General features: G+C 43.9%; 2 protein-coding genes across 2 annotated transcripts; both read right to left on the minus strand.

Moving 5' to 3' along the window:
• Nucleotides 1-567: 567 nt before the first annotated feature.
• Nucleotides 568-7833, minus strand: serpine2 (serpin peptidase inhibitor, clade E (nexin, plasminogen activator inhibitor type 1), member 2). The gene is made up of 9 exons (XM_031735481.2): nt 7596-7833; nt 6327-6605; nt 5986-6213; nt 5354-5551; nt 2168-2366; nt 1992-2089; nt 1418-1504; nt 1217-1300; nt 568-1121 (listed from the first exon to the last, which is right to left on the minus strand). Exons 2-9 carry the CDS (start codon nt 6586-6588, stop codon nt 1084-1086), a joined length of 1194 nt encoding a protein of 397 aa, XP_031591341.1. The 5' UTR covers nt 6589-6605; nt 7596-7833; the 3' UTR covers nt 568-1083.
• A 1663-nt stretch (nt 7834-9496) lies between these two features.
• Nucleotides 9497-26668, minus strand: prss16 (serine protease 16). The gene is made up of 9 exons (XM_031735485.2): nt 26437-26668; nt 26051-26232; nt 24848-25080; nt 23680-23815; nt 21977-22091; nt 12227-12428; nt 10860-10950; nt 10555-10757; nt 9497-9797 (listed from the first exon to the last, which is right to left on the minus strand). Exons 1-9 carry the CDS (start codon nt 26635-26637, stop codon nt 9688-9690), a joined length of 1473 nt encoding a protein of 490 aa, XP_031591345.1. The 5' UTR covers nt 26638-26668; the 3' UTR covers nt 9497-9687.
• Nucleotides 26669-26776: the final 108 nt, after the last annotated feature.

Genomic DNA, 26776 nt, shown 5'->3' on the forward strand with positions numbered 1-26776 from the left:
GAGAAAGGCAACTGAAAATCCAGAAATATATTCATGAAAGTTACGCATTGATTTGCATGTCACTGAGTGAAATAAGTATTTGATCCCCTACAACCCAGCCTGAATTCTGGCTCCCACAGATTTGATTACAGTCAATGAATTACAGATATTCCTGATCTCAATGAGTTATATGTAGAACTTAGGATCCCAAACACACCACCAAGGCTACAAAGGAGTAGCTAAAGAACCAGCACATGGAGTGGCCCAGCCAATCTCCAGACAGAGATTCTGTGAAGGGAGCTGAAGCTTGGAGTTGCTAAGCAGCAGCTAAGGAACCTAAAGAATTTAGAGTTTCTGTAAAGAGGAGCGGGCCAAAATCCCTCATGAGATGTGTGCAAACCTGGTAACCAACTACAGGAAAGTGTTGTGCACACCAACAAGAGTTTCTCCACCAATTACTAAGTGATGTTTTGCTTGGAGATCAAATACTTATTTCACTCAATAACATCCAAATAAATGTATAACTTTTATACAAAGTGTTTTTGGATTTTTATTTGATATGTCTCTCTCCATTAAAATAAACTTAACTGAACTGACCAGAAATTAGAGAATCTTTATTTATTTTGGCAAACTTACAAATTGAGCAAAATCGTTCCAACAGCATCAATATTGCTGTAACTTAGGAGTGAAACATAATACAGACTGGAGTTACAACACGAAACGGAAACACTGACATGATAAATAAACTGATTATCCTACTCCAGAGAAGAGAAAATACACAACTGACATTCAAAGTCTTTTAAAAATGTCATCAATTCAAAAAAAAAAAAAAAAAAAGTATACAAAAAAAATTAAAACAGTTGGAAAATTTAGTCAGCAAAATACATTTTATACAGCATGTTATGCAATACAGAAAATAAGTAGCATAAAAAGCAACATTTAAAACAAATCACATCATATATCCACATTGTACAAACATGTTTAGCAAAGTGTGTTCTGTATATGTAAGAGTGTGTTTATGTTTATTTTGTATTCTGATACATGGCAGTGTATAAGCATATCCTGCTGTGGTAAATGATGCTATGGCTGATGACGGGGCTGCGCTCAAGGCTCGTTGATCTGGCCCATGAAGAGGATGGTACCTGGAGACAGACGCAAGGAGAACTCGTCATGGTGCCGTGCTTTACAATCAAACATTTTTCAGCATTTTAAGGTGGAAATGGAAGAAAATCTGTACCTGTCGGGTTATGTCTGATGAGGAACATAAAAGGTCTGTCCACTGTAACCCAGGGTGGGGAGGAACGGGCCAACAAAATAGCAGCTAAAAAAAAAAAAAAAAGCACAAAAAACCCCCCGAAAACAAAAACAAAAACAGAACATTGTTAAAACATGGGAGAAACTTTATGTCAAAGTCGAGGCTTACTGAACAAATGCTTACTAGTGGCTGCTGCTGCTTTTGTTCCATCTTCATTCACGATTATTTTGGCTTTCTGGAGTGCCTTGGATACATACACAGGCTCCGAACCTGAGGAACCAACAATACACAATCATCTTTGCTTTCTCAGTATGAATCAGACCTGCCACATGCAACATAGACTGCATAAATATGAAAGTATGTTATAGTCCTTTGTAAGCTACATCACATGATGGCAATAGAGCATCCCCATCTGCTGGAAAGCTGATGGGGTACTTTCCTAGGGAAAATCCTACAAACTCTTGGCCAATTAAACCACAGGGTGGCACTAGAGCTCTTCATCCCCATCTCTTCTCATTCCAAACTTTCAATAAGATGATGAATGGCTAGACAAGAGGAGCAGTGATTCAGTGTTTCACAGTGAACAGCCAACTACGATTCAAGCTCCTTACTGGCCATCAGTGACTCTCTGTAAACAGCCAACAATCCATTCATGCTTCCAGGCTCTGCTCATATCTAAATAGACTGGATAAATACTGTGGTGGTGCAAGAGAACATGCGTCAGCGTCTGGTTTGCAGTGACTCTGCTTTCACTCACTGAGGTGTCTGAAGTCAGCTTTGTCCTCACTGAAAATGTTCGTGATTCCCAGAGCTGAAAGTGGATCCTTCAAATCCACCTCTGCATCAGCCATAAACCTGAGAACAACGTATCAGACAATGTCACCATGTATTAAATTTGAAGGGACATTATATTTATGTGCGTTTGTGCCTTACTTTGGGATGAGCAGACGGACTTTCCTCATGTGCATCAGTTTGGTCCAGCTCTGCACTGTGGCTGTGCTGATGTGAGGAATGACACGAGACAGAGGGGTGTCCTCTTCAGACGGGAGAACGATTAGCATGCTGATGGTGTTGCCATGATAAGGAAGCTCAATTACCTTGTATTTGAGACCCTGAGGTGTGGAGGCTAGGCCTAGCAGAATACAAAAATCTGAAGTTAGAATGGTGCTAATGCTGCAAAACAGAATTCCATCCCCTCCAGATTATCTTTCTACCAACCCTGCACCAGCCATCACCATTTTCATAATAATGAAGTTTACCATGAATACAATGGTCAAATACAAATAAAATCTAAAAGACAAGTAAACACTACAGGTACTGAACACCACACACATCTGTAATCGCCCTTTTAGCACAGCACACCTTGATGACCCTCAAAACTTTCCCCTGAACTACTGAGTTCTAAGTTAAACTATCTGTAAGACAGTCACCACTAATCATCACGATTAACAGAAACATGAATTCTGCTCTCCCACAGAAAATTATAAATGTCAGTCAAAGCTCACCCTTTTATACTGAATGGTCCAGAAGGAAGAAAGTTAAGGTTTTCAAGATGTTTTATGGGGGAATTAAGAAAATGAAGATCAAGAAAAACATCAAGCTATCATTTTACTTAATTACTGTTGCATGTATAACTTTGTATTACCTCACATTATGAGGCCTTCAGTATGGTGCTATAGTACTTGATGTTTGTAGTTAAGTACTACAGCATGTGTGTGTGTATGTACTTTGAACTGCTGCTTTAATTTCCCTTGTGGGATCAATCAAGTAAGGTTATTTCAAGGCAAAGACATTAATAAAACAGAATGCATTTTGAAGTGTTTGAGGTGTAAAAAAAAAAAAGAAAAAGAAGAATGACAAAAACAGGTTTCATCGCATGGTTACACTTGTCATTTTTCTCCAGTTCTTTCTTACATAAACTTTACAATGTAATATTTATTTTAATAGGAAAAAATTATTTTTTCAAAGTCTTGCCAAACTGCAGATTTTGCCAGGACTTTCCAGTGAACAACTCTGAATTTGTGTGGGTAAATGTTTTTGTTTAACCACAATGGTAATCAGTGATTGTTATCACTTTCTATTTAGTCTGGAAGCAGAAAATCCCCGGCTTCCTGAGAACAAACATACTCTCTCAGAAAAGACCCATGCAGAACACCAACTGTAAGAATACTGTGTTAAATCAGCTAATAAGGGGCTATAGCATAAGACATATGCATGGTACAGTTTTTGCAGCTTTCAGCATTTCACTCAATTCAAATATGTCATTAACTACCTACCTGGACTTACCGTTAACAACGGTAAAAACAGTAATAATAATAATAATATTTATATTTATAACAAGGTGCAATAATAATTAATGTGCAATAATAACAGTAATACAAATACACTTCTTCTTCTTCTTCTTTTTAACTAAGTTATTATACTGTGTTGTGTTGTTTGTGTTGCGTTGTGATGTGTCGTATCGTGTCATGTTGTGTTGTGTTACATGGTTGGTTGTTGCCGACGTAGGACAGTTTTCCAATTTCATTGTACTAGTGTACTATGTATGACTGTGCAATGACAATAAAGAGTTATCTTATCTTATCTTATCTTATCTTAACATTGCTTAAAGTTTGAGGCAGCACTTTATAGCTTTTAAGTAACACCTTTTCGTGCAAGTAGATACCCTAGAATGATGTACAAGAACAGCAAATGTGGAGCTGAATCAAAGCACACAACATAAGAGCAGTACCACACCAGAGGTATGAAGACTCCCTCCCATTTTCAGGCTGTTTATGCATATTACACCAACCTACCTATTACAAAGTCAGATTGCCAAGTAAGTGTAAATGCCATCATAGCCATGAAACAACTGTACCAGGGCCACTACATTCTACTGTTCTCTTTAGGACCCATCTGCTAGCTTGAAGACAATAATCCAAGCAACAGACTATCAACACTAAACTCAAAACACTTTAGGACGCTGAAGAAAGTCAGATATCTGTAACTTGCAGCTTAACATGGCCTTAGTTCAAGTCCACCACTGTAAGAGCGTCTGTCCACAGCACTCGCGGGCCAGCACAACTCTGACAAGTCACCTAAATATAGACCTCTGACTGGTGTATCATTTCATTTCACACAGGACTAAATAATATCCTACAGAAGTGGCATGTCCAAGTCCTTAAAAAACAAAACAAAAAAACCCAACTCAACACAAACTCGCATATGAACCATAAACTGGCAGTGACTGCAGCTGGAGTGCAATAATTTGGCAGTAGATGATGGCAGATGAGGTCTATTATCAATGAAGGCTGTACAAAGTAAAGAAGTTCAGAGAAGCATCAGGTACTGAAAGAAAAGTAAACCAACCCAATGTTATGTTGAAGAGGACTAGTTATGCTTTTCATTATTTTCTGTGACAAATAACTGACACTGGTGCAGTGGTTTTCCTATTAAACAAGGTCAACAAGGTGTAATATAAGTAGGACATAGTATGTAAAAATTGACAAGGCAAAAGTTCACGCTGCTCTAAATATACCATTTCCCAGCTTTTTTCCTATTCTTGACTGCATGATGAGGGCAAATGCACCAGATTTGGTCCTTTAAAATACACCGTGCCAGCTGTGAGCACAGAAGCCCCACTCACCAGTGGGTGAGCTTTCTTCTGCCAATCACAAGAAGGCTTGCTAAAAAGGGCAGTGAGAGGAGGGACACCAGCTCGTTTCCAACAATGGATAAACTGAAGAGCTGCACCAAGATCCAGTATAAAAAACAGGAATTATTCTGAACTCTCAAATCATGTACAGCTACGTTAGTAACATAGAACAAATATATGGTGCTGACAAAACTGAACTTCTGTAAACCCCACACCGCAGTAATGTAATGGTTGATAAGCCAAGAGAGACTTTGTAGCACAAGCATTCACAGTAGCCAGTTCAGTTTTACTAGTCTGTAGCCATGTGGCAGAAGAGCTTTCTAATTATTGCCAAAATGTATCTAAAGGTTGCTTTGCAGTGGAAAGCAATATAGACTGATAGTAATGTAGAATAATATGGCCTTTTTTTTAGCATCATGATTTATCTAAAACACTGACTGCTCTTTTAGACACATTTAAATTTTTTGTCTCACATCACCGCTCACCTATGTTAAAGATTGATAACTGGGACATCATTAGCACTTTAGTATCGGTTCCATCGCCCCGGGTGAAGGTCCTCATCTTGGTGTTCTCAGGCTGGAAGCGAGACTTCCACAAGCCTTTGAAGTAGATGGAGTTGACAACGACCAGACGGGTCAGAGCAGGATTCAGCATGTCTGCTTTGATCAAGCTGGGGATGTGACCTGGATAAATATGCAACATAGGAGCATTATTCCATCAGCAAGGTTTGATTTAAAAACCCACACATCATGTCTTTTTTATCCATTTTGAGACAGAGAAGGTAAAACTGTAGCACCATGTAGGGGCAACCAATCAATACAGCAGAAAATTGAGTGCATTAACAAGTCAGACATTTTAGAACACGGGCTGAATAACAGTCCTGCAGTATTTTGAATGTGTTGATGCAAAAAAGGAAAATGATCTTGAAGGTGACAATAAGCCTTGTAGCCAAGTATACAAGAAGTCCAAAACATGGACGCAAAAGTCTCCCCTTCCTTAGGTAAAACCAGTCCTTCTGCACCCACTTTAGGGAAGGAATGCCTACACTCAGATTCAACTGCATTCAAAGATGGAAGTTTAGTTTCTGTATACAGCTATAATTGACAGCCACTGTTACCTTTGGTTTTATTGTTGACCCACTCATTGACTTCATCGGCTGCTGCATCAGGGTTGCTGAAGTCCAGGTTCCTGCTCTGACACTGGAAGTTCTCTTTGTTGGAAGTCACAAACGCCTCCTGCATGGGGAAACCCTTCTGGCTGAACATAGCATTTGCGATCAGCACAATGTCCTGGTTGGCTTTGCCTGTCAAGTTCTTATGCAGCTTCTTCAACATCTTGTAAGGACCTGTGCAAACCACGTAAACTTTTAACTGTTCCTCAACACCACCCAAGGTTTTTATATGTTAGGCTTAAAACTGTAGGACTCCGACAACATCTATAGCCTGAAATATTTCTTACCATTTTTCTTGTAACGGAGAGCATTAAGGATTTGCTTCCTCGTTTCCCCGTGGGCTCCAGATAACAGCATGCCAAGGATTGAAGCCACCCCATGAGGCGAGAGCACCACATTTTCCAGGGGCTTGGCATGAACTACTTGCTGAAACACCTGGATGCCGAGATCAGAGCCCCTTTCACCGTAAGATGGTGCTTGGGACAGCACCCCCTTATGGCTGCACAAGGCCACCAATGCACAGAGGCACAATAAGGACATGTGCTCCATTTTGATACTTGCAACACCTACATAAACATTAGGAGAGGCAATTAGGATGACATTCATTTTATTTGAAGAAGTCATCTACCACTGCATGCATTTTTTAAACCACGTCTATAATAGATGGTTGTGACTCATGAATAAACACATATACCTTTACTCCCTCTTAAAGCAGCAAAATCATTCAATCAGTGTTGCAAGGTCTGACTAACTCTTACTCACTGCGTCTAAACATCACAAGCTATCCATAGCCAGAACACTTGAACTGCACCCTTCGTTCCTTTTAATTTGAGCTCAAAATAAGATTTAAGACCATTTTGGGGAAAATGCTTCAGCCTAAAAATGGCCACAAGAGCCAGACTCAATTCTTGGTGGGGACTTACTGAAGAGGGGCTGTATTTGCAGTGTGAACATAAATTAGGGCAAGTTGTATAGCTGCCACGTTTATTCACCAACGGGGGCGTGCTGTTAAAAATAATAATAATAATACTATTGCTGAGAAAACACGGAAATGGATTTAACATGCAGTTTTCAAATGATCAACCAGAGTCCTTTTACAAAACATCGTATTCAGAAGTCTGACGCACTCTAAATCAGCACTCAACCACAATATTCCGCAACTGTATCAGGTGAGGAAATAGCAGGAAGCGTGAACATTAACTTATTAATTTGTGCAATAGAGTTGACCCCCACCCGTCAAACATTTAAACAACTACCAGTCCAGTTTTAAAGTGCTTTAAGAAAAACAACAAAAACAATACAAAACAGGTCACGTGAACTACAATTATGCAGAACTACAATTAACTTCCATATGGTTCTTTGGGAAAAAAAATAAAAAATCTGTTGAAAACTGGTAAACGTTAAAAACCGACAAAATATTTCTGCGCTAGGGTGCGGGCATATTTTCTTATTTTATTTCTTTAAATTAGATGCAATGCCAATTAAAATAGCTACGTGTGTTGACTCTTAAAAATAAATTACGTTAAAGAAAAGAAAAGAAAAACGCTAGTCCTTACCTAACCCGAGGGGCTTCGATTAGACTTGTCCCGCAGGTGAAATTGCAGCCAGTATTAGTCCGCTTTTTCACTGCCGTTCAAACGACAACTCAAGTAGTTAACCCGCAAAGTCCACGAAGAGAGATCTTACTCTGGAGAAAGTTACACCTACTAGTGACTCCACCGCAGTTTCAAACAGGAATTTATCCTACTGTGAACCCCGCCTTCCGACCGAGCAGCCGACCACAAAACAGACATCCGTGTCTGCGTCAAACACGGATGTGCGTCCGCTACACTTTCAAAGTAAAGGTCAGAAAAAACCCTAAAGATTGTCGTTTTTAAACTCCCATAATTTAAAATGAGATTTATCCTCATAATTTAGCAAAGTTGTAGCTCACATTTCTCCGATAAGCAAAAGCAGATTAGATAATGATTAGCTTCGTGAAGCTACTTCCGGTGATGGCTTGGCCATCCAACTTGACACAACAACAGGAAGTGTGGGAATGTTTAAAAGCAGTATGAAACGTGCAAAAATAGTTATGTTTTGTCATATGAAATGAGAAATTACGGAGAGCCTACACTTTACCCTGATGAATATCAACATCATCAAAAATTGTCAAATTACTACGGAGACCCTTTCAAAGTGTCCCTAAATATTTCTAAGACTAACTATTGCTTAGTCTTTTCCAGTTATATTTATACAAACTACATTTCACAGAGAATTTGAAAAATATATGCCCATATGAGAAAATTTTTCTATCTGATGGGTAGAAAGTGCAGCTGGAAAGTGTCTCACACACACTTAAACACACTGAGTTTCAATTACATCCCCGCTACTGCCAAAGTGAGGATTAGGAGTAGGTTACTGGAGGTTTGAATTACAGGGGATTACAAGGGAGTGTGTGAGTAATTACTGCTAAAGACATCATAAATGTTTACCTCGACACACTGGACAGTGATCTGTCACATAACCTTATAATTCACTTGTATATTTTTTAGGTTGAACCTTGGGTTTAATAAGTTCCTTTCCCAGCCTCGAGTAAATAACTAGATCAAGGCTGTAAAAATACAACATGGGACACCCACAGTGGGGCTGCGTTCTGATCTACAGCTTTTGCTGAGTGTGTGTTTGGAATGGGGAGGGTCCTCCATGTCCAGATGCAGAGATGGGACTGTTATCATTGTTAGGCAAAGTGGGTCATTTTGTCTGAGTTGGGAGAATTCTGAGAAGGTCAGTGAACCCACAGCTGTGCACTACAATCGTGTCTTCCTAGGTCTCTCCTGATACTGATTTTTAAGCTAAACCCATCTACTTCAAAGGCAAAAAACATAACACTGCCACCCAACCCCATTGTGCAACTTGAAGCCTCAAATGTTTCCAGTGCACCTCTCTCTGGGCCAAACTAGAGATGATAATCACGCTTCTCCTGCTGGGTTTTATACACTCTTATCAAACACAACTAAACTTTTGCTGAACAAAACCAGATGTGTGCATGTTTGTGGAACACAAAAACACAAAGACATGAAGTGGAGCCATTTCTCGTCAAATTCCCAGTTGAAAGGTTTTGCAGGTTCACTGCTGCCCGTTTAAACAGGACTCTCATTCTTCTGTTGAAGTGAAAGGTCGCTAACCTTGGTTTTGAAAGCTTCATTAATGTTTTAAAGGCTTCTGGGGAAGCTGAAGTTTCTCAGTGCCAAAAGCATTTTGTCCAGATTTAGCGAGTGCTGCCTCCAAAAGCAAACAGCTTTTCCACACGAAAATTGATTAACTACAGCAATTATCCAGGCTACCTATGACTAAACCTAAGAAATCAAATATATGCCTAGGAGAGTTAAACCTGACATTATAAACTCACTAAGAAAAACTGTTCTAATTCTGCAAGATTCCATTTTTGAAACAAAGTACCCGCAAATACAAGAAATAATTTTAAAAAAAAAAAGAAAACTTTATTTATGAGCTCAAAACTTGAACTTGGACCTAAAGATTCTTGTGCAAAATAGAATTTCAAATCAACCAGAAATTTGGCAGGAAGCTAAGCACTCTTCTCCCACTCTCAGTGACCTGAAGTATTACGCTTCAGTTGCAAAGCCACTGCTGGCTTATTTAGCTCAGTCATTGCTTCAGCCACTGCTGCAGAAGTAAGAAGATGTGGTCACGGGCCAGGGTCAGCTGTGGGGGATCGTCACTCCTGGCTGGGTACATGTTGGCGCAGTGAGATGTTCCTGGATCGAAGAAAGAAAAAAACAAAGAAAGTGGATAAGGCATGCAAGAGAGACAAAAAATAAAAAATATAGATGGAAACAAGAGTTCCAAGCACAATTAACCAGCAAATAAAATTAGAGCTGAACAAGTAAAGCATTGTTCTACTCTGAATTAGCTGTTTGGCTTATGTAATGTAAAGCAACCACAAACATAGTTCAGTCTCAGTGTGGACTTGTTAAAAGAAACAAAACAAAACAAAAAAAAGTCAGTGCAATCTGATGTACAGTTTGTAAGGCATTTACTTAAAGGGGACCTCACTTCCAGCTTCACTGTTATATTGTTAAACTCTGCTTTCAGTGACTCACAGTTTAAAGAAATCTTTATCTTATGTGGGGCCTGCTGTTCCTTTGAGCCAACCTCTGACTGCCTGTCCCTCACAAACAGAAGATCTAAACAGCAGGTGGTTGTGGCTTCTGTGTTCACAGCCAGAGATGTATACCTGAGATGAACATATCAAGGACCACCGCTCTCACTGACATCATTTAACAAAAACAAAAACAAAACCAACCAACCAACCAAAAAAAACACAACAACAACAAAAAAAAGGGATAATAGGGATGTTTAGAGTAGTGTGCAGCCCGACCTTTTGGTTATCAGGGATTATTTGGAGATATGCTGATCTCATGATTTGAAACAGACATTTTCCCCACAAATGTGTATCCAGAGTGTAAAACATAAACTTAACATAAAAATTCATTATGCATAATTTTTGTTCACCTTTGATGAAAATCGCAGGTAGGTCAGCTGAGATGTCCTGGGTGATCCCCAAGGCATGCCAGGGGTCAATGGAGCCATTGGGGAACACAATTCTGCTTGAGCGGATGTCGTAAGCGCCGTAATACTCATTGCTCTGCGTGACAGCCTCCGCCACCTGCTCAGCACTGATGTTGTAAAAGTTTGTACACTGTTTCAGAAAATATCTGGATGGGAAGAAAAAGAAAAAAAACAAACAAACAATAAGAATGACAACTGAATATGCAATTAAGTATGTGAGGTTTACTGGCCATGTTTGGTGTACTCACACAAGAGGGAAGCCAGCGAATGGCTGGTTGGGTGAATCAGTGCTCTGGTAGAATCCAAATTCAGCACAGGTCTGGTAGACCCACTGTCTCCCTGTCAAGACATACACAAAAATGTACCCATGAACAGCATGTTCATTTCCTTGTTAGCATTATACACACTATGTTATTAGAGCTAGCATTTCTAATAATCATCTTAAAATCACCTTGATAAAAAAAGTATTCATTTTCAGTTATTCAGCCATAATAAATACAGGAAACAACTTGACTGGAGCCCCAAGACAAAGAGGTGGGCAGGGAAGGTTATGCAAGCGCATCCCAAAGGCTTTTCAAAGAGACCACATCCTGTTCCCGTGACCCCACTCCACCCCACCCCTCCACCACAGCCCTCTCACTAATGAAGTCTGAGCTCACAACAGAAACAAGTGACCCTGGATAAAAATGTCATTTTGACTACAAAGTTGTTATATATGTGAGCCCAACGTCATGTGTGCATTTCTTCTTCTATATTATGTGCAGTATAAACCATGGGTGTTAAAGGGGATGCCGTTATGCCAAATTCACTTTCCTGTTTTTAAACACATCTCCAGTGTGTCCCTAGACCGACAAATGGAATAGATTAACCCAATATTTCTTTTCTCTGCGGAACAGGAAGTGTCTCTGAATGAGCCATTGTGGTTTGCAGCCAGTTGTGATTCAGCACAGGTAAAAGCACCACCTCCAGGTAGAAAAGAACTGAGCTCCTGAATTCAGATCTAGCAGCTCATGTGTGTTCCGTTTGCGTTGGCATATAAACCTACAAAAAACAGGAAGCGTGACGGCATACACAGCCACGGCAAAAGGAATGACTCGTATAACACTTTTGGCTGGAACTGGAAAGATATATTCTGGGGCACATGTCGGACTTAATTTAACTTTAAAAAGTGGATACAATATTGGAACTTTAAGCCCTCGTGAAAACTTAGTTTAGAAAAAGCAGCATTATTTGGGGATGTTATGCCAGGATTTATTTAGTAGTAAAGTTAAGCAATACTCCCGAATTAGCTTTTCTTCTTTTATTTTGGTTGTTCAAATCCTTCCATCAGCACAGTAACCACATGCCAGAACAAGCCTGTGACTGTTCTATTACATTTCCTGAGGCTACTGCAGTGCTCCTGAATTATTGTTGGATGACAGTGGAAAGTCACGATGAGACGTGACAGTTTCCCTTAAGTGCAACAACAAAAATAAACTACTCCACTAGCAAAACAACAAAAGAGAGCCTAAAATTGCAAGGTACAGAAATATCTGTTTCATAAGGACCACAGGCTAAAACTAAATAAAATGACCAAACCAAATACCACTTCCAAGGAAGACGCATCCACACCCACCTGCCCCTGCAGCCGGTCCATCCCAGGATGTGTTAGTCATGTCGCTGACGTATTTGCTGAAGCTAGTGTCCAGGCATTTCATAGAGAAGGTCTCCATCATGAGACGGGCCACAGCTGCGTATCTGGCGTAGGGGTCTCCCAGTGAGCTGTCAGTCATCACACTACACAGCACCTTGATGGTGATGTTGGTACCAGTAAGACCCTTTAATGACATATCACAGCACACCACAAGGAAAAGTAGATGGTTAGGATGGCATAGAAACACTGTTTTCTCCATTCTGTTGATGGAAAGATGTGCTCTTATATCATTTTAATTTTTCAGAGCGGCTATTTTGGGTTATTATACCTTTGACCAAAGTTTCAAATAAATCAGTGTTTGCACAAATACAGGGAGGGACAGTGGCGCTGTTGTTAGGACTGTCACCATACCGCACCACTCAAGGCCACACATCTGAAAATGGATGTGGAAATAATCTCTGAGCCATAACTTTAGGCTTTAGTTTCTGGGTTTTTTTTGTTTGTTTGTTTTTTTTCCCCTCACCCTTGGCTTTATATGATATCACAGAAAGAGAATACCCTAATATGGTCACAACTAGCTGCAAGACCAAATTTAAGCTCCTACAATACAGAGTGTATAACTGGATGTGAATAATAAATCCTTAATCCCCATCCTAAAAGGTGGTCCCAACAGAAAGTGGCAGTTCCCTTTCAGTCGATTCACTCGGTACAACACATAAGTATGGGATATCACGCCCTCGCGTGTCCTGGCTGAAGAAACCTTTATTCACGCCTTTAAGGCAGATGACGTGTGATGACACGTGCACGGCCCCGCCTGCACATATAGCCGCTGTCATCACGGTCATCCCTCAGTTCTTACGCTCTTCACCTCGCTGAGAACACCTCTGCTGAGTTGGGCTAGCTAGCTGCTGCTAGTTAGCTCCGTTGTCTGCCGACTTGAACTTAGCTTAACTGCCCCTGTTGGTGTTAGCCTCCACCGCCCAGTTGGTGTGTAGGCTGCCCGCGGAGCGCTAATTTCAAGTTTTTCCTGTGCAGCGTTTCGCTTTGCGTTTTGGAATGGACTCCAAACCGAAGCGAGCAAAGCAGAAATCTTCTGTTCGCCCCTGTCCTCAGGGATGTGGTTTCTGTTTGCACGACAGCGACCAGCACGATGCCTGCCCTGTCTGCCTGGGGATCGCCCACGCTAGGAGAGCGCTGACGGAGCCCGAAGCCTGTGCGTTTTGTCGCCAGCTCCGCGCCGACCCTGGAAAGACGGGTGACGTTTGTGGAAAAAGTGCTGGGACGCCGGCTGTCGCACGGCATGACCCTTTCCTTTCGAGTCTGAGCCCGGCTTCGTCCGAGTCCGAAGACGAGGATTTTCCGGTCGATGTCCCCGCAATTAGCTGGGCTGACCACATGGAATATGTTGACGGGTTAGCCGATGACGAGCCGGAACCATGCAGGAGCGCTGACGGGCTTCAGCCTGGGTTGAAGCCCGCCAGCGCCCCCAGGAAGACGATGACGTGCTGGACATCGGCCTGGACATCCATGGTTTGTCGGAGGATGAGCAGGAGAGCTCATTGTCGGCCCAATGTGCCGCCGCTGCTGCGCCGGTCGGCCACGATGACACCTCTCTTTTCTCCCTGTTTCGCCGTGCTGCTGAGAAGCTGCAGGTGGACTGGCCCTCTCCTCCGCCAGCTGGGAAGCCGTCGCGGTTCGCGGGTTTTTTCCTCCCACCGGAGCCCGCAACGGCCAAAAACTGCCTTCCCATGTTCCCAGACTTTTTCTGCGAGCTAACAGCATCATGGGACAAACCTCTGTCTACCCGCCACACTGTGCCCGGCTATGGACAGTACATGGAGTTGACGCGGCGCCGAGGGGCTGGCTTAGCTAACCCACCCCCTATGGAGCCGTCTCTGGCTGCTTATCTGGCCCCGTCCCATAACCATGGTGTCGGCGGCCCCGCAACTCTGCCGTCCAAGCACTGCAGATTCTCTGCTTCGCAGCTGGAGAAGATTTATCGGGCTCAGGCCGGCACTGCTCGCGCCATGAGCTCCGTCACCATGCTCCAGACGTACCAGGCAATGTGCCTGGCGGAGCTCGGATCGCTGGTTCCTGATGACAGCCCGCTGGTTCCTGATGACAGCCCGCTGGCACCTCTTCTTAACGAGGTCAGAGTCGCCACAGATTACATCCTCCGTGCATCTCGCTGTGCAGCGCTCTCCCTGGGCAGAGGGATGGCTTCGACAGTAGTGGCGCAGAGGCACCTGTGGCTGACCCTCTCTGACGTCCCGGATAGGGACAGAGCTGTATATCTGGACGCACCAGTGTCTGCGGCTGGGTTATTCGGACATTCACTTGAAGCCATTCAGGCTAGATTCGATCTGAGGAAGAAGCAGACGGAAGCTCTGCGCGACATCATCCCCAGACGTCAGCCCAAGCCCAAGCCCGCAGCTAGCTCTCACAGGCCCGCCGCTCCTCTGCCGACTGGCAAGAGACCGGCGCCCACAGCTGAAGTGGGTGCGCCGCCAGCGAGAGCACATCCTCGGCCCGAGCTCCACGCCAGTTGGCCTGGAGCAGAGGCCCACCCACCGGCCCCGCGGCGGGACCCGACGCCCAGGAGGAAGAAGCCTCAGCCCTCCTAGCTGTGGTTTCGAGTGGAGAAGGGGTCCAGCAGCAGGAGACGCTGCTTTTACCCCTCTGTTGCCGCCCAAGAGGTGCCGCTTAAGTTCTGTTCAGGTTGTCAGCCCCAGAAGGCGCTGCACTTTCCTAACACAGTCTCCCAAGCACAAAACCCCTGCACACAAAATGCCTCAGATAACTCCCTGTTCAGGTGTGTTAAATGTTCAGGTGACCACATCAAGTGTTCCCGCTGTTTTTCTTTGTTGTGCCCCAGAAAAGGTGCCTCCAACAAAATGTATGAATGTACATGTTCCCATGTTACAATCAATAAAGAGTGTTGTTTATTCTCAAACAATCACAAATGCTCAGCCTGCGGGCAGAATGAGCCGGGTCAGGCAGGTGATGCAGTCCCCTGCAGACACACTGGGGGGCGACAACGCCCCGCCGACGGTGCTGCAGGTCAGCTGGCTGGCTGCTCGCTTCCCTCAGTGGCGCGCTTGCGCCCCCTCTCCGTGGGTGCTGCGAACCGTTGCCATGGGTTACCGGTTGCAGTTCCGGGTCAAGCCGCCTCGTTTCCAAGGAGTCGTAAACACGACTGTCAACACCGAGGCGGCCATGATACTCAGAGAGGAAATAAAGGCGCTATTGCAGAAAAGAGCAATACGAGTGGTCCCCCAACAGACAAAGGTTGGTACAGCCGCTATTTTGTTGTTCCGAAAAGAGGGGGAGGGCTTCGTCCCATCCTCGACCTGCGTAGTCTTGAACACGATTCACGCACGTACAGGTTCAAGATGCTAACACTCAGACAGCTCTTGAATGCAGTCAGCCCGGAGATTGGTTTTGCGACAATCGATCTAACAGATGCTTATTTTCATGTGGCTATACACCAAACACAGGAAGTTTCTGAGGTTTGCATTCGAGGGCGAGCCTCACGAATACCTAGTGCTGCCGTTCGGGCTGTCGCCGCCTCCTCGCACCTTTATGAAATGTGTCAAGCAGCGCTAGCGCCCCTCAGAGAGAGAGGCATCCGCATCTTAGCCTACCTAGACGACTGGGCTCTTGTAGCTTGCTCCAGAGAGCAGGCGGAGACACAGCTGTCACTGGTTCTGTCACACATTCAGACACTGGGGTTCTCTGTGAACTTTCAAAAGAGCTCGCTAATCCCGAGTCAGCAGATTTCTTTCCTCGGTTTGGAAATATGCTCGCTTTCCAGCCGCCAAGACGCGTTTGTCGGAGCACAGAGTGGCCGCGTTTCATCGCTGCCTCGCTCAGTTTCAGCTGGGACGCAGACTGCGTTTCCAGACGATATTACGCTTGTTGGGCATGATGGCATCTATGATCGCCGAGTGCCACTTGGACTGTTAAAAATGAGAGCGTTTCAACGCTGGACTCTCTCACCGCCTGTGTGCATCGCGTCACCTCCGGAGGAGGCTGCCGGTAACCGCGCCTTGCATGCTAGCTCTCCGTCCCTGGAGGGAGCCCAGGCTGCTGCATCAGGGCTCTCGGATTGGAAGGGTGTTGTTTCGCAAGGTGGTGTCCACAGATGCTTCCCTAAGAGGGTGGGGGCGCTGTGCAAGGGTGCATCAGTGAGGGGATCTGGTCCGCAGCTCAGCGCCAGCTGCACATCAACCACTTAGAGCTGTTAGCAGTGTTCTTAGCTCTAAAGCATTTCCGTCCAGTCCTGGAGGGCCAGCATGTCTTAGTCAGGACGGACAATTCAACAGTGGTGTCTTACATAAACAGGCAGGAGGAACACGCTCTCTTCCCCTGTTGAAGCTGTCTCGCTCTCTGCTGTTATGGTGCAGTGTTCATTTTCTGTCTCTGAGAGCCACCCATGTCCCGGGCCACCTGAACCTGGGGCGGACCTTCTCTCCAGGGGGGTCCTCTGGTGAGAGAATGGAGGTTACACCCTTTAATAGTGGCTCAGATTTGGGATCTATTTGGCAAGGCGCAAATAGATCTTTTTGCTTCCAGGGTAAATACTCACTGCCCCCTGTTCTTCTCCATAATCGACCACAATGCACCCTTGGGCTTGGACGCGCTAGCGCACCAATGGCCAGACGTGCTCCTGTATGCATTTCCCCCAGTGGAAATGATATCTCCAGTTCTAGAGAGAGTGCGTCGGCATTCCCTCTCTCTGATTCTAGTGGCCCCTTGGTGGCCCACAAGGTCGTGGTATGCAGAGATAATCAGCCTGCTAGCAGCGAGTCCTTGGCAGCTTCCTCTCCGCAGGGATCTCCTCTCTCAGGCGGGAGGAGAAGTGTTTCATCCGCGCCCAGATCTGTGGCGCCTTCATGCTTACCTGCTGAGAGGCTAAACTTGATTGCTAAGGGTTTGCCACCCAGTGTGATAGCGACAATCCAGAGCGCTAGGGCCTCATCTACTAGAAGCTTGTACGCTTACAAATGGCGAGCCTTCGAGCAATGGTGCCAGGACCGCCACACTCTCCCATTTCAGTGCTCTATTGTGGATGTTTTGACATTCCTGCAGGAGCTGCTGGATAAGGGCCTTTCATTTTCGACAATTAAGGTTTATTTAGCAGCTATATCTGCTTGTCATATTGGCTTTGACGGGTGACACCAGGTGCACATCCCCCGCCATACGTTTTCTGAAAGGGGTTCACCGGCTGAGACCCGTGCTTAAGTCCAGTGTCCCTGCTTGGGACTTGTCTTTGGTGCTGGAGGCCCTTGTAGCCCCCCGTTTGAACCCATCGAGTCTGTGGATATGAAATTTCTTTCATATAAGACTGCATTACTTCTCGCTTTGGCTTCAGCAAAGCGAGTGGGTGACCTTCATGCGCTGTCCGTGCATCCCGCCTGCACACAGTTTTCTCCTGATGGCCACAAGGTCGTATTGCGTCCAAATGCTGCCTATTTTCCCAAGATCATGCCTGCATCTTATAGCTCAATGGAGTTTGAGTTGCTGAGTTTTTGCTCCCCTCCTTTTGCATCTGAGGAGCAGAGGAGGATGCATTCTCTTTGTCCAGTGCGTGTGCTACGCACCTACATTGAGCGCACTCAGAATGTGCGTTTATGTGACCAGCTGTTTGTCTGCTTCGCCAATCCAAATAGAGGTAGAGCTCTGTCCAAACAGAGGCTGTCCCACTGGATTATAGAAGCTATCTCACTGGCATACGGTGCCAGAGGTCTTGCTTTGCCCCACGGGTGAGAGCTCATTCCACCAGGGGATGGCAACCTCATGGGCTCTTTTAAAGGGGTGCCTGTAGCTGATATTTCAGCGGCAGCTAGTTGGGCATCACCGCACACTTTTGTGCAGTTTTATCGGTTGGACGTTACAGCCCCTTCGGTGGCTCATACTGTCCTTTCTGCTGGGTCTACCACTCACTAAGGAAGTGGTGGCCCGATTCCGGTTTGGTGGCTGCTCTGCGGGGCGTGTATATATGTCCCATACTTATGTGTTGTACCGAGTGAATCGACTGAAAGGGAACGAATAGTTATGTCTATAACTTCTGTTCCCTGAAGGAGAGGAACGAGGTACAACACAAGGTGGCCCCACTGAGCAGTTTGGCTCGGTGAAGAGCGGCTATCGAACTGAGGGATGACCGTGATGACAGCGGCTATATGTGCAGGCGGGGCCGTGCACGTGTCATCACACGTCATCTGCCTTAAAGGCGTGAATAAAGGTTTCTTCAGCCAGGACACGCGAGGGCGTGATATCCCATACTTATGTGTTGTACCTCGTTCCTCTCCTTCAGGGAACAGAAGTTATAGACATAACTATTCGTTTCTCAAATGGTTAAGTAGATGAAGTTTGGTCAGCATTTGTCAAACACTAAAACGTATGGCTGGTATGGCACAACAGATGAGCGAGAAGTTGTGTTTGGAAAAGCAAACACATTTAACCCCCCCCAAAAACAAAAGACATGACCAAGGTTGAATTAGAAATTATTTTGACTTTGACATTACCAGAAGGTCCAAAACAGCTCTTGAAAGGACCTTGCGGTGTGATTGCCTTTTAAATATTTTGTAGAACCTCAATAACATAACATGAATATTTATTCATTTAATATGTGGACAAGGGCAGGGTATTTTAGAGTTCCCAGATGGTGACACTGAGATGAGGCCAGCTGGCAAGAAATCCATCCTGTGAATCAGTTCCTGTAATTCACACTAATCAACAAAGGCTGTTGTTGCTAATGCACTCCACCTTTAAGAGAGCAAACATTATCTTCACCCAATCCATCAAATAGTTGGGATATTGCAATCTTAGAGCAGTGGACCAAAAAAACAAAAAAACAAAAAAAACAAAACAAAACAAAAAAAAACAAAAAAAAAAAAAAGCCAATGGCTAAAACTCTAATCATGGGTAAAACCCCAGTTCACTCAGTTTTAATTGCAAGGTGATAGTAGCAAAAATACATAGGCACACAGACCAGCAGCATGAAGTGAGGAACAGTTTGCCCCCAGGTATCTTCTAACAACATGCAAGAATGCCTTCACAGGGCACTCTGGGATTTAAGGCGGTGAGAGACTCACTAGCAGGTTGACAAAAGAAGAAAGCTAAAGTTAACTAAACCTTTCATCTTATGCAAATGAGGGTTAACTCTTGGCAGCTGTGCAGTGTTTCGCATATAAAAATCAAGCTGCAGAAATAGCCAATAAGTTTGTTTTACACTCTGGATACACAATTGTGGAGGAAAATATCTGTGTTGCATTTTCAGTGGCCTGTTCTCTTTGGACAAACACGCATAATACATTCATGTCTTTGTCCTTACAAATCTAGCCATCTACAATTAGTGGACATCGTTGATGCAGTTTCTGGCAAGTGTGGTGACCTGCTCCATGTGTGCCCATTATGATCATCAGAGACACTGTGGCTTTTGAGTGGTTGCTTTCCAGCACTCTGGGTGTGCATGTCCATGTATAAGCCCGTCTAAAATTACACTGGCAATTTTGAGTGCCTGAGCATATTCACATTATCAAGTAAAGCTACATCAAAAGCTCTACAGAACCTGGATGGTGTCTTTTTAGCAGTAAAAAGTCAAATTTGGAATACTCTACAGTTTTTGAACTCAGTGGCTACCATCTTAGCTAGAAAGGAAAAAGGAAGGGCTCAAATGATATTGAGCCAAAGGAGGAGGACACATCTTCAGCACCCATGGTAAAGCAGGTATCAGGAGGCAGTCCTGTCCCCCACAGACATGTGCTGCTGAGTGTTTATTTCGAGACAGCACTGCTCTGTCAAAAAGCACTAATGGAAGCATTGAGACACACTGAATGTGCCATTTACCAGAGGGAGGCTACAGGAGCAAACAGGTGGCAGTGATCAGAGTGGTGCTTACGTGCAAAATGAACACCTAAGTGACCTGTGATTACCATCCCCTATTCTATGCAAGAAAAAAAAAGAAAAAGGAAAAGAAACTATTTGTACTTGCTCTACAAGCTGTACCGTTACATAAGGTCCTTCTGCATTTTAAAAAGCCCCCCACTGACAACCTTAAGCATAAAACCACTGCTGTGACTCTACTGATTGAGTTACACCTCACCCCGAGTTCTTTCCCCAAATTCCTCAGCAGTACCTAAAACCTGGTAGTTTTCTCTGCCTTTTGTGTCAGAGAAGGCAGCTGCTGGCTGTGCCTGTCTGCTAGTACTGTGGACTATGTGGCCCGACGCTCCCCTCAGTTCTTTTATAAGCGTCTCTTTAGCTTGGGGCGACAGGAAACCAGAGAGACCAAAGGCTCTTTTGTTACTTTTTCACATCAGCTTATTGGTAACCGGACTCACGTCTCTTCCAGGCACCAGGGGGACAGAGAGGGGAAGTGATGGGGAGGGAAAAAAAGTCACTTTTCTTTTTTTAAATTACAAAAAAAAAAAAAGTGAGGAAAAGGTGAAAAAGTACAGTAACCGAAGTAACCGACAAGAATAATGCACAAAGGGACTTCTATTAAAAGGCTGTACATGTTTACTGCTGTACCACAACAGAATGCTGATCACACACTTGCATGGATTTGTATCCTGTTCCTGAAATCTTACAGAAATGACAAGAAGTTGCCGAGGAAAGTTCAGACAGTGCTGAAGAATAAAAGTGCCAAAAAGCACCAAATATTGACTTTGAAGCGGATTTGCACTGGAAAAACTGTTTTATATACACTGTATTTTTGCACATTGGACCCATTTTCCTAGCAGAATATAAAGACACAGGGGTGGCCTAAGATTCTTGCACATTACTGTGCATTTATCATTATTATGGGCTTCATCTTGTGCTAGAAATATTTCCACTAAAATACAAGCAAATCTCAGATAAAAGCACCAGCACCAAACACCACCGTACTTGCTTCTTTTATTTAAAAACAAGTCAAACCCTCCCACCATCCACTGTTATCTACTCTGTTGGCCTCCACTTTGCAGAGCAACAAGCCAGGCCCCACTTCTTATATAAACACACAGACACAGTAAGCAAGCAACAGGTCCCCGACGCAACCTTGGAAAAATTCTCCGAGGCAATATCTCCGGGCCTCTCACTGTTAGACAATGCAGGGTTTATCATGTTTCAGCACACAGCCCGGGCTCCCTGTAACACCCCTGACTCATAGCGGTCTTGCATTCAACTCAGCCCCTGATAGCTACAAAGCCCGTTCAGTGCTTAGTCAGCACACATAAATCATGTCTTAATTAAAACATTCTTTCCATATCAGATGTCTTTTCACATCAAACTGTATCAAAAATACATGCTTGGGCACATTTTGTAGAGCAGCTACACCCAAACACGATGCAAGCCATTTTTACTTACTGAACAACAGCTACAGATATGCATCTGTGCCTGTCCTGCATAGTCAACTGCCGGCATGTTAGTGTAAATCTTTATGCATGTGTACGATTATTTGTGCTGTCAATCATTTACCAACCTCATCCTTAAAGGGAGAACTTCCTCTTAACTGGACCAAATCTGTGGATCTATGACAATGAGAAAGCTTAGAGAAAATGGGCAGTAGGGGATAAATGCTGTGCCCTCTGCAAAATAATAGGAAATTTTCCTGTAAGCAAGTGTTTTCCTTTTGTACTACTTCTAACATATTAAATAATTATCATTTTTGGACTGAGGATATCAAGAAGCACTGCAGAAGCCACATGTCTGGCTCTTTCCCCCAATACAGTTTGGCTTTACCCTCACCTCAAACCCCCTGTTGTCTTCATTGTACTGGACCACATCCATGAAGTTGCCAGCCAGTGTCTCCAGGAAATAGGCAGAATCCATGTCTGTCTGGATCTGTAGTTTGGAACACAAACTGGAGGAGAAGAAACATGGGAATAGGGAAGGATATGAAGAAGTAGGTTGACAGGAAATTAGAAAAACCAGAGGAAAAAATAAATAAATAAAGGGGGGACAAGAGTAAAGTACTAGCCAACAGTATGTGTTTGGGTGTTACTTTCTATATTATGCAGCAAGAAGTAAATCCAAAGAACTGACTTCCCTTTTAATCAAGTATTCATTTATTCAAAGTCAATCCATGCAAATGATTAGGGCCGTCTGTCAAGCTGACCGTAATTAGGGGCAGTGATTGTACCTTACTGAGGTGCGTTTGTGGATGCACATAGTTAAGTGTTCACTTTTGGTTTTATTGGACCCAACTCCCTTGTGTGTGCAGTGAACCAAAACTTCCTCCATGCTCAAGCTGTGACGCAAGCGTTGCATTGCCTGATGTTTTGCGGTTTTAAAGCTGGAAGCCTCCAAACCACCCCTGTGACCTCTGCCTGCAATGAGGACATGTCTGCATGAAGCAGAAATAAAAAGATAGGCAGTGTTCGCAAGTCCCCATGACAGCATTAGTTCTGCAAGACTGCCCACGCCATTGAAGACGCCATTCAACACTGCTTATTTATCATGCTGACAGTCACTATAACAACCTCAAATACAGGCTATAAAATAACATCAGAGGCTGCACACATGGCACGGGTAAGAATGACTTCATGTTTGTAACTGAGAATAATGGAAGTGAATGAAAAGAAAATAATGTAATAAGAGGGCTGAGAAAATGACCCAATAAAAGTAAATGCTGAGGTGCTTTTGTTTACTCAAGGTCTTTTTAAGTAACATTAAGCCTTGAAATCTTAGACAGCCACAGTAATAATAATAAACCCAATGATAAAGTGATGTAAGGAAACACAGTGAGACATTTCTGTGCGCAACCACACAGAAACCCTCCAGGGGCCCCAGCTTCATCCAGATAGCTGAGGCAATACTTCTGGAGCTGTTGACAAGGCTCTGACCCAAGATGACCCTTGCTGCTCCTTGAACCACACACACACACACACACACACACACACACACACACACACACACACACACACACACACACACACACACACACACACACACAAAACCTCAGACTTTGACTACAACTCCAGGTCACGCCATCTACCAAAATACCAGCAGTCAGATGTATCAGTGGTCCTGGAAGAATCATCTGGTTCTCAATGTGAATAAGATCAGACTAGAGAAGGAAGGGGATGTCAGCTGCACGGTCTGTGTCTAAGCTGGGGCAGCATGTTGATGTGGTGGAGGAATACAAGCACTACCAACAGGCTCAACTGGAAAACCAACACAGAAGGTGTATACAAAAGATGATGATCAGCCTCTGTTTCCTCAGGAAGCTGAGCTTTTTCAGTGTGTGACAAAGGAGATTTTCTAACACCCAGCTGTGGTGAGCATGGTGTACTTTGCTGTGGTCTGTCCAACTGATCAGGAAGACTTGCTCTGTGATTGGCTGCAAACTGGACACTCCTTTTATATAACCTGCCTCAACCTAAGGGCTCCTCTGGTCATGGCAAATAACAAAACAGAAGGATCTCTTCCAGAGAGCAAATGTAACCTACTTGAAGTCTTTGGTGATGTTGTCATAGGTTCTGGGGTCTTTCAGGCGTTCGACGAGGTCATCCGAAGCCTTTTTCACCAGCAGTGGGCACTCTGTGTTCTCTGAGGCCAGCGAACGCCAAACAACCTCCAAGTATTCTGGGGGGGGGGAAAAAAAAAAAAAAAAAAAAAAAAAAAAAAGGCAGAGGGTGCGTGGACACTTAAACCTGGGCTGCTATAAAAAGACCACAATAATACACACACACACAAAAAAAAGCAAAAAGGGCTTGGTTAACCATACAGGACCATTTTAGAGGCAGTGCAAAAGCACCAATTTATCTTCAAAACAGCGTGTGAACCAGTTCCATTTAAATGTTTGAGAGTGTTTATTTGGGTTTCAGTGAGGTTGAAAGTGAAATGATGAGTGAATTTCACAGCTTATGAAAGTCTAAAAGCTCAGAGGAGAAACTCCACATTACACAATCCAGGAATTTTCCCCCCCTTCTTAAGTGAAAGCCAACCTCTTACTGGTAGTTTCTGACTTACTGCTGTGCTGTTTTGGGAAATGATAACCACAAACTTACTGCAGGACAAAAGAGATGGCTGATGCAAGTACACAATGTACACCATTGGTCCCAGGTGTTTTGTCTCTTACATGTCCCTAAATCCAAAAAGAATGTCTACTGAATGTGTGCGATAGCATCTTAAAGACAGCACATGTGTGGGTGGAAGAGCCTAAATCCATGTTCAAAAGCTCCTCTGACCTTGATTCCAGCCTGCAGTCTTCCGGAGAAAAACAAAGGAGACGGCCAAATACAACACAGACACAGATAGAGAATGAGCCCTCATCTCTGATGTGTCTGAGCCTTTTAGTTCCGTGACACTGACCAAAGCTAGAAAATCTGTCGAGTGGTTCGATTTGATGCTTCGTGCGTTTGGTGAGGGTGTTGATACTGCAGTGTGTTTTTAATGTGTCATGCATTATGTGAAGCTGAATGTAATACTGAGAAGCACAACAAATTATTTTTGAACTTAACGTGGTAATCTCACTTTGTTTCCTGAAAGCATATCCACGTTCAAATCCTAGATTGTTTTAAATGGAGTTCGGCACATTATAAAATCCAGAACTAGACAACATTATTTAGGGCTTTGTTACACTGTTTGAACGTGTTACATCACATCTCTTCTTACCTGGAAAATTGACTGTGGCATAAACAGGTGCACTGGTGGCCACAGAGGCATGGACCAGGTGGGGGTATTTGAGCCTGAACCAAGCAGCCAGAGAACCTGGGTACGACCCACCGAACGCCACCCACTTCCTGTCAGTCAGCCCTCGGGCCTTGGCAATCGTGGTGCGAAAGTGTGCTAGGTCAGCCAGTGCCTGACGACTGCTGAGGAAACGCAGGTTATCTGTGCTGAGGTCCCTAAAAGAAAAGAAGCATTCAGTATCAAACCACATTGTTCCATCCAGGCCGGGCTACGGGTAAATTGCAGTGCTGCCATCTAGTGGTGCTGATAAAACCAGCTGGTGGTTTCAATGTGAATTTGTTATGATCCTACAGTGCACAGCCAGAGTTGCTGAAAACCTGCAAAGAGCTGTGCAAAGTGATTTAGCCATGCTTAAGAGCAGCTTGCTCTGGCAGAAACTTCCTGTGTAAAGATTCAAACTGAGGTTAGCCACCTGAAAGGCACGCAGCTCACTGGAGCATAAACAAAGGAAGCCCGACATTTTTAATACCAGTTTCTGCACCCACAACATTTTTTTTTTTTCTGGGGGGGGGTAATAACATATTTGGTGTGCAGTACTGCTTAACTTCTGCATTTGATCATTTTTGTTTATGCTGAGCTGAAATTTAAGGAAGTCAGTTATTTTACTCATAGCTACAATTCACAGATGTCCCTTAACCTTATCACATGCAGGCAATCCTGGAGTTCCTGTTCCAAAAATAAGCCAGCTTTAACTCACACTAAACATGGTATTTGAGAGCCACTCATATACGCTACATGAGTGAGTTGTTCGAGTAATTTGTCACAGGAAGAAAAAAAAAAAAATTATATAGTGAAAATGATGATCAAAATATTCTGTGTGTAGGGCCATTTTTGTGAATTATAAACCACAAGTCGCAGCCCTTCTGTCCGAGGGTTAAGAAGACTTTAGGTTTGGGTAAGGGTAAGGGTTTGCAGATGGTTAAACTTGAGAAAAAGCATATCAGGAATGCATTCATGTCAACAAATGCTCTCATAAACCTGCTGAACCTGAAGTAGCGTGCATGTGTGTGTTACCCTCTGCACACAGAGTGAAGCTGAGGGTTGGATACAGAGTTGCCAAGATAGATGACCACACAGACAGAGATTCCTCTCATAAACAGGGCATAATGAGAGGGATAAACATACATTGTAGGGTGACTCTTTCCATAGAAGCGATGTTCAAGCATCAAGCAAAGCGCTCCCAGTTTCTCAGCATAGGTGAGCCAAGTGCCGTGCTCCATCCATGCTGGATTTGCTGGGCCCTCTCCCCCTATCATCAGAAACACCGGCCCACCAGGCCTGTAGAAGGCTTCATTTATAAAGTACATCTGATAGAGAACAACAAAGTGAGAGACATTCAGAAAGTAGAAAAATACAAATAAAAACACCAATGGGGTTGCAGTAAAATGAGCCAAAAAGGCTCCATCTTTCGTGACAGATGCATGCATACTGACACATTTGTCAAATTGCACGAGATTAGATCACACAGTCAAATCAAACAAATGTCCATAAAAATCAACATCTACACCTGCCTGCTTCCACACTCTTGTGTCAGCGCCGTTGAAGTGATCCAATTTCTGTGTAAACCATTGCTCCTCAAACAGAGATCCCTGCTTGGTGTCCTGCGCTTCTTTAAACCTCCTGAAAATGGAGTAGCGACCCTCTCCAACAGTACAGAAAGACAGAAACACGGCTACCTGACAAAGGAGCACCACGAACGTGTGAAAAGCCATAGTGCTAATAAAGAAGGAAATAGTGAAGGGCATGTGATATAGTGCAGAGAAGTCATATGACAAGTTCTGCTACTTTAGAAAACTCACAGAAAATAGGAAATACCAGCATTCATCTTAAAATCGCACACAGTGCCTGTGT

This window comes from Oreochromis aureus, linkage group 14 (assembly GCF_013358895.1).
Source record: "Oreochromis aureus strain Israel breed Guangdong linkage group 14, ZZ_aureus, whole genome shotgun sequence".
Lineage (NCBI taxonomy): Eukaryota > Metazoa > Chordata > Actinopteri > Cichliformes > Cichlidae > Oreochromis > Oreochromis aureus.

Coding starts and splice junctions, on each gene's coding strand:
- serpine2 (XM_031735481.2), bottom strand. CDS start 6,588: ATGGAGCACATGTCCTTATTGTGCCTCTGTGCATTGGTGGCCTTGTGC. Junction 6,214..6,326: donor TCTCCGTTACAAGAAAAATG/GTAAGAAATATT, acceptor TGGTTTGCACAG/GTCCTTACAAGATGTTGAAG. Junction 1,122..1,216: donor CATCAGACATAACCCGACAG/GTACAGATTTTC, acceptor GTCTGTCTCCAG/GTACCATCCTCTTCATGGGC.
- prss16 (XM_031735485.2), bottom strand. CDS start 26,637: ATGGCTTTTCACACGTTCGTGGTGCTCCTTTGTCAGGTAGCCGTGTTT. Junction 25,081..26,050: donor GGAAAGAGTCACCCTACAAT/GTATGTTTATCC, acceptor CTTTTCTTTTAG/GGACCTCAGCACAGATAACC. Junction 10,951..12,226: donor TGGACCGGCTGCAGGGGCAG/GTGGGTGTGGAT, acceptor ATGTCTTGACAG/GGAGACAGTGGGTCTACCAG.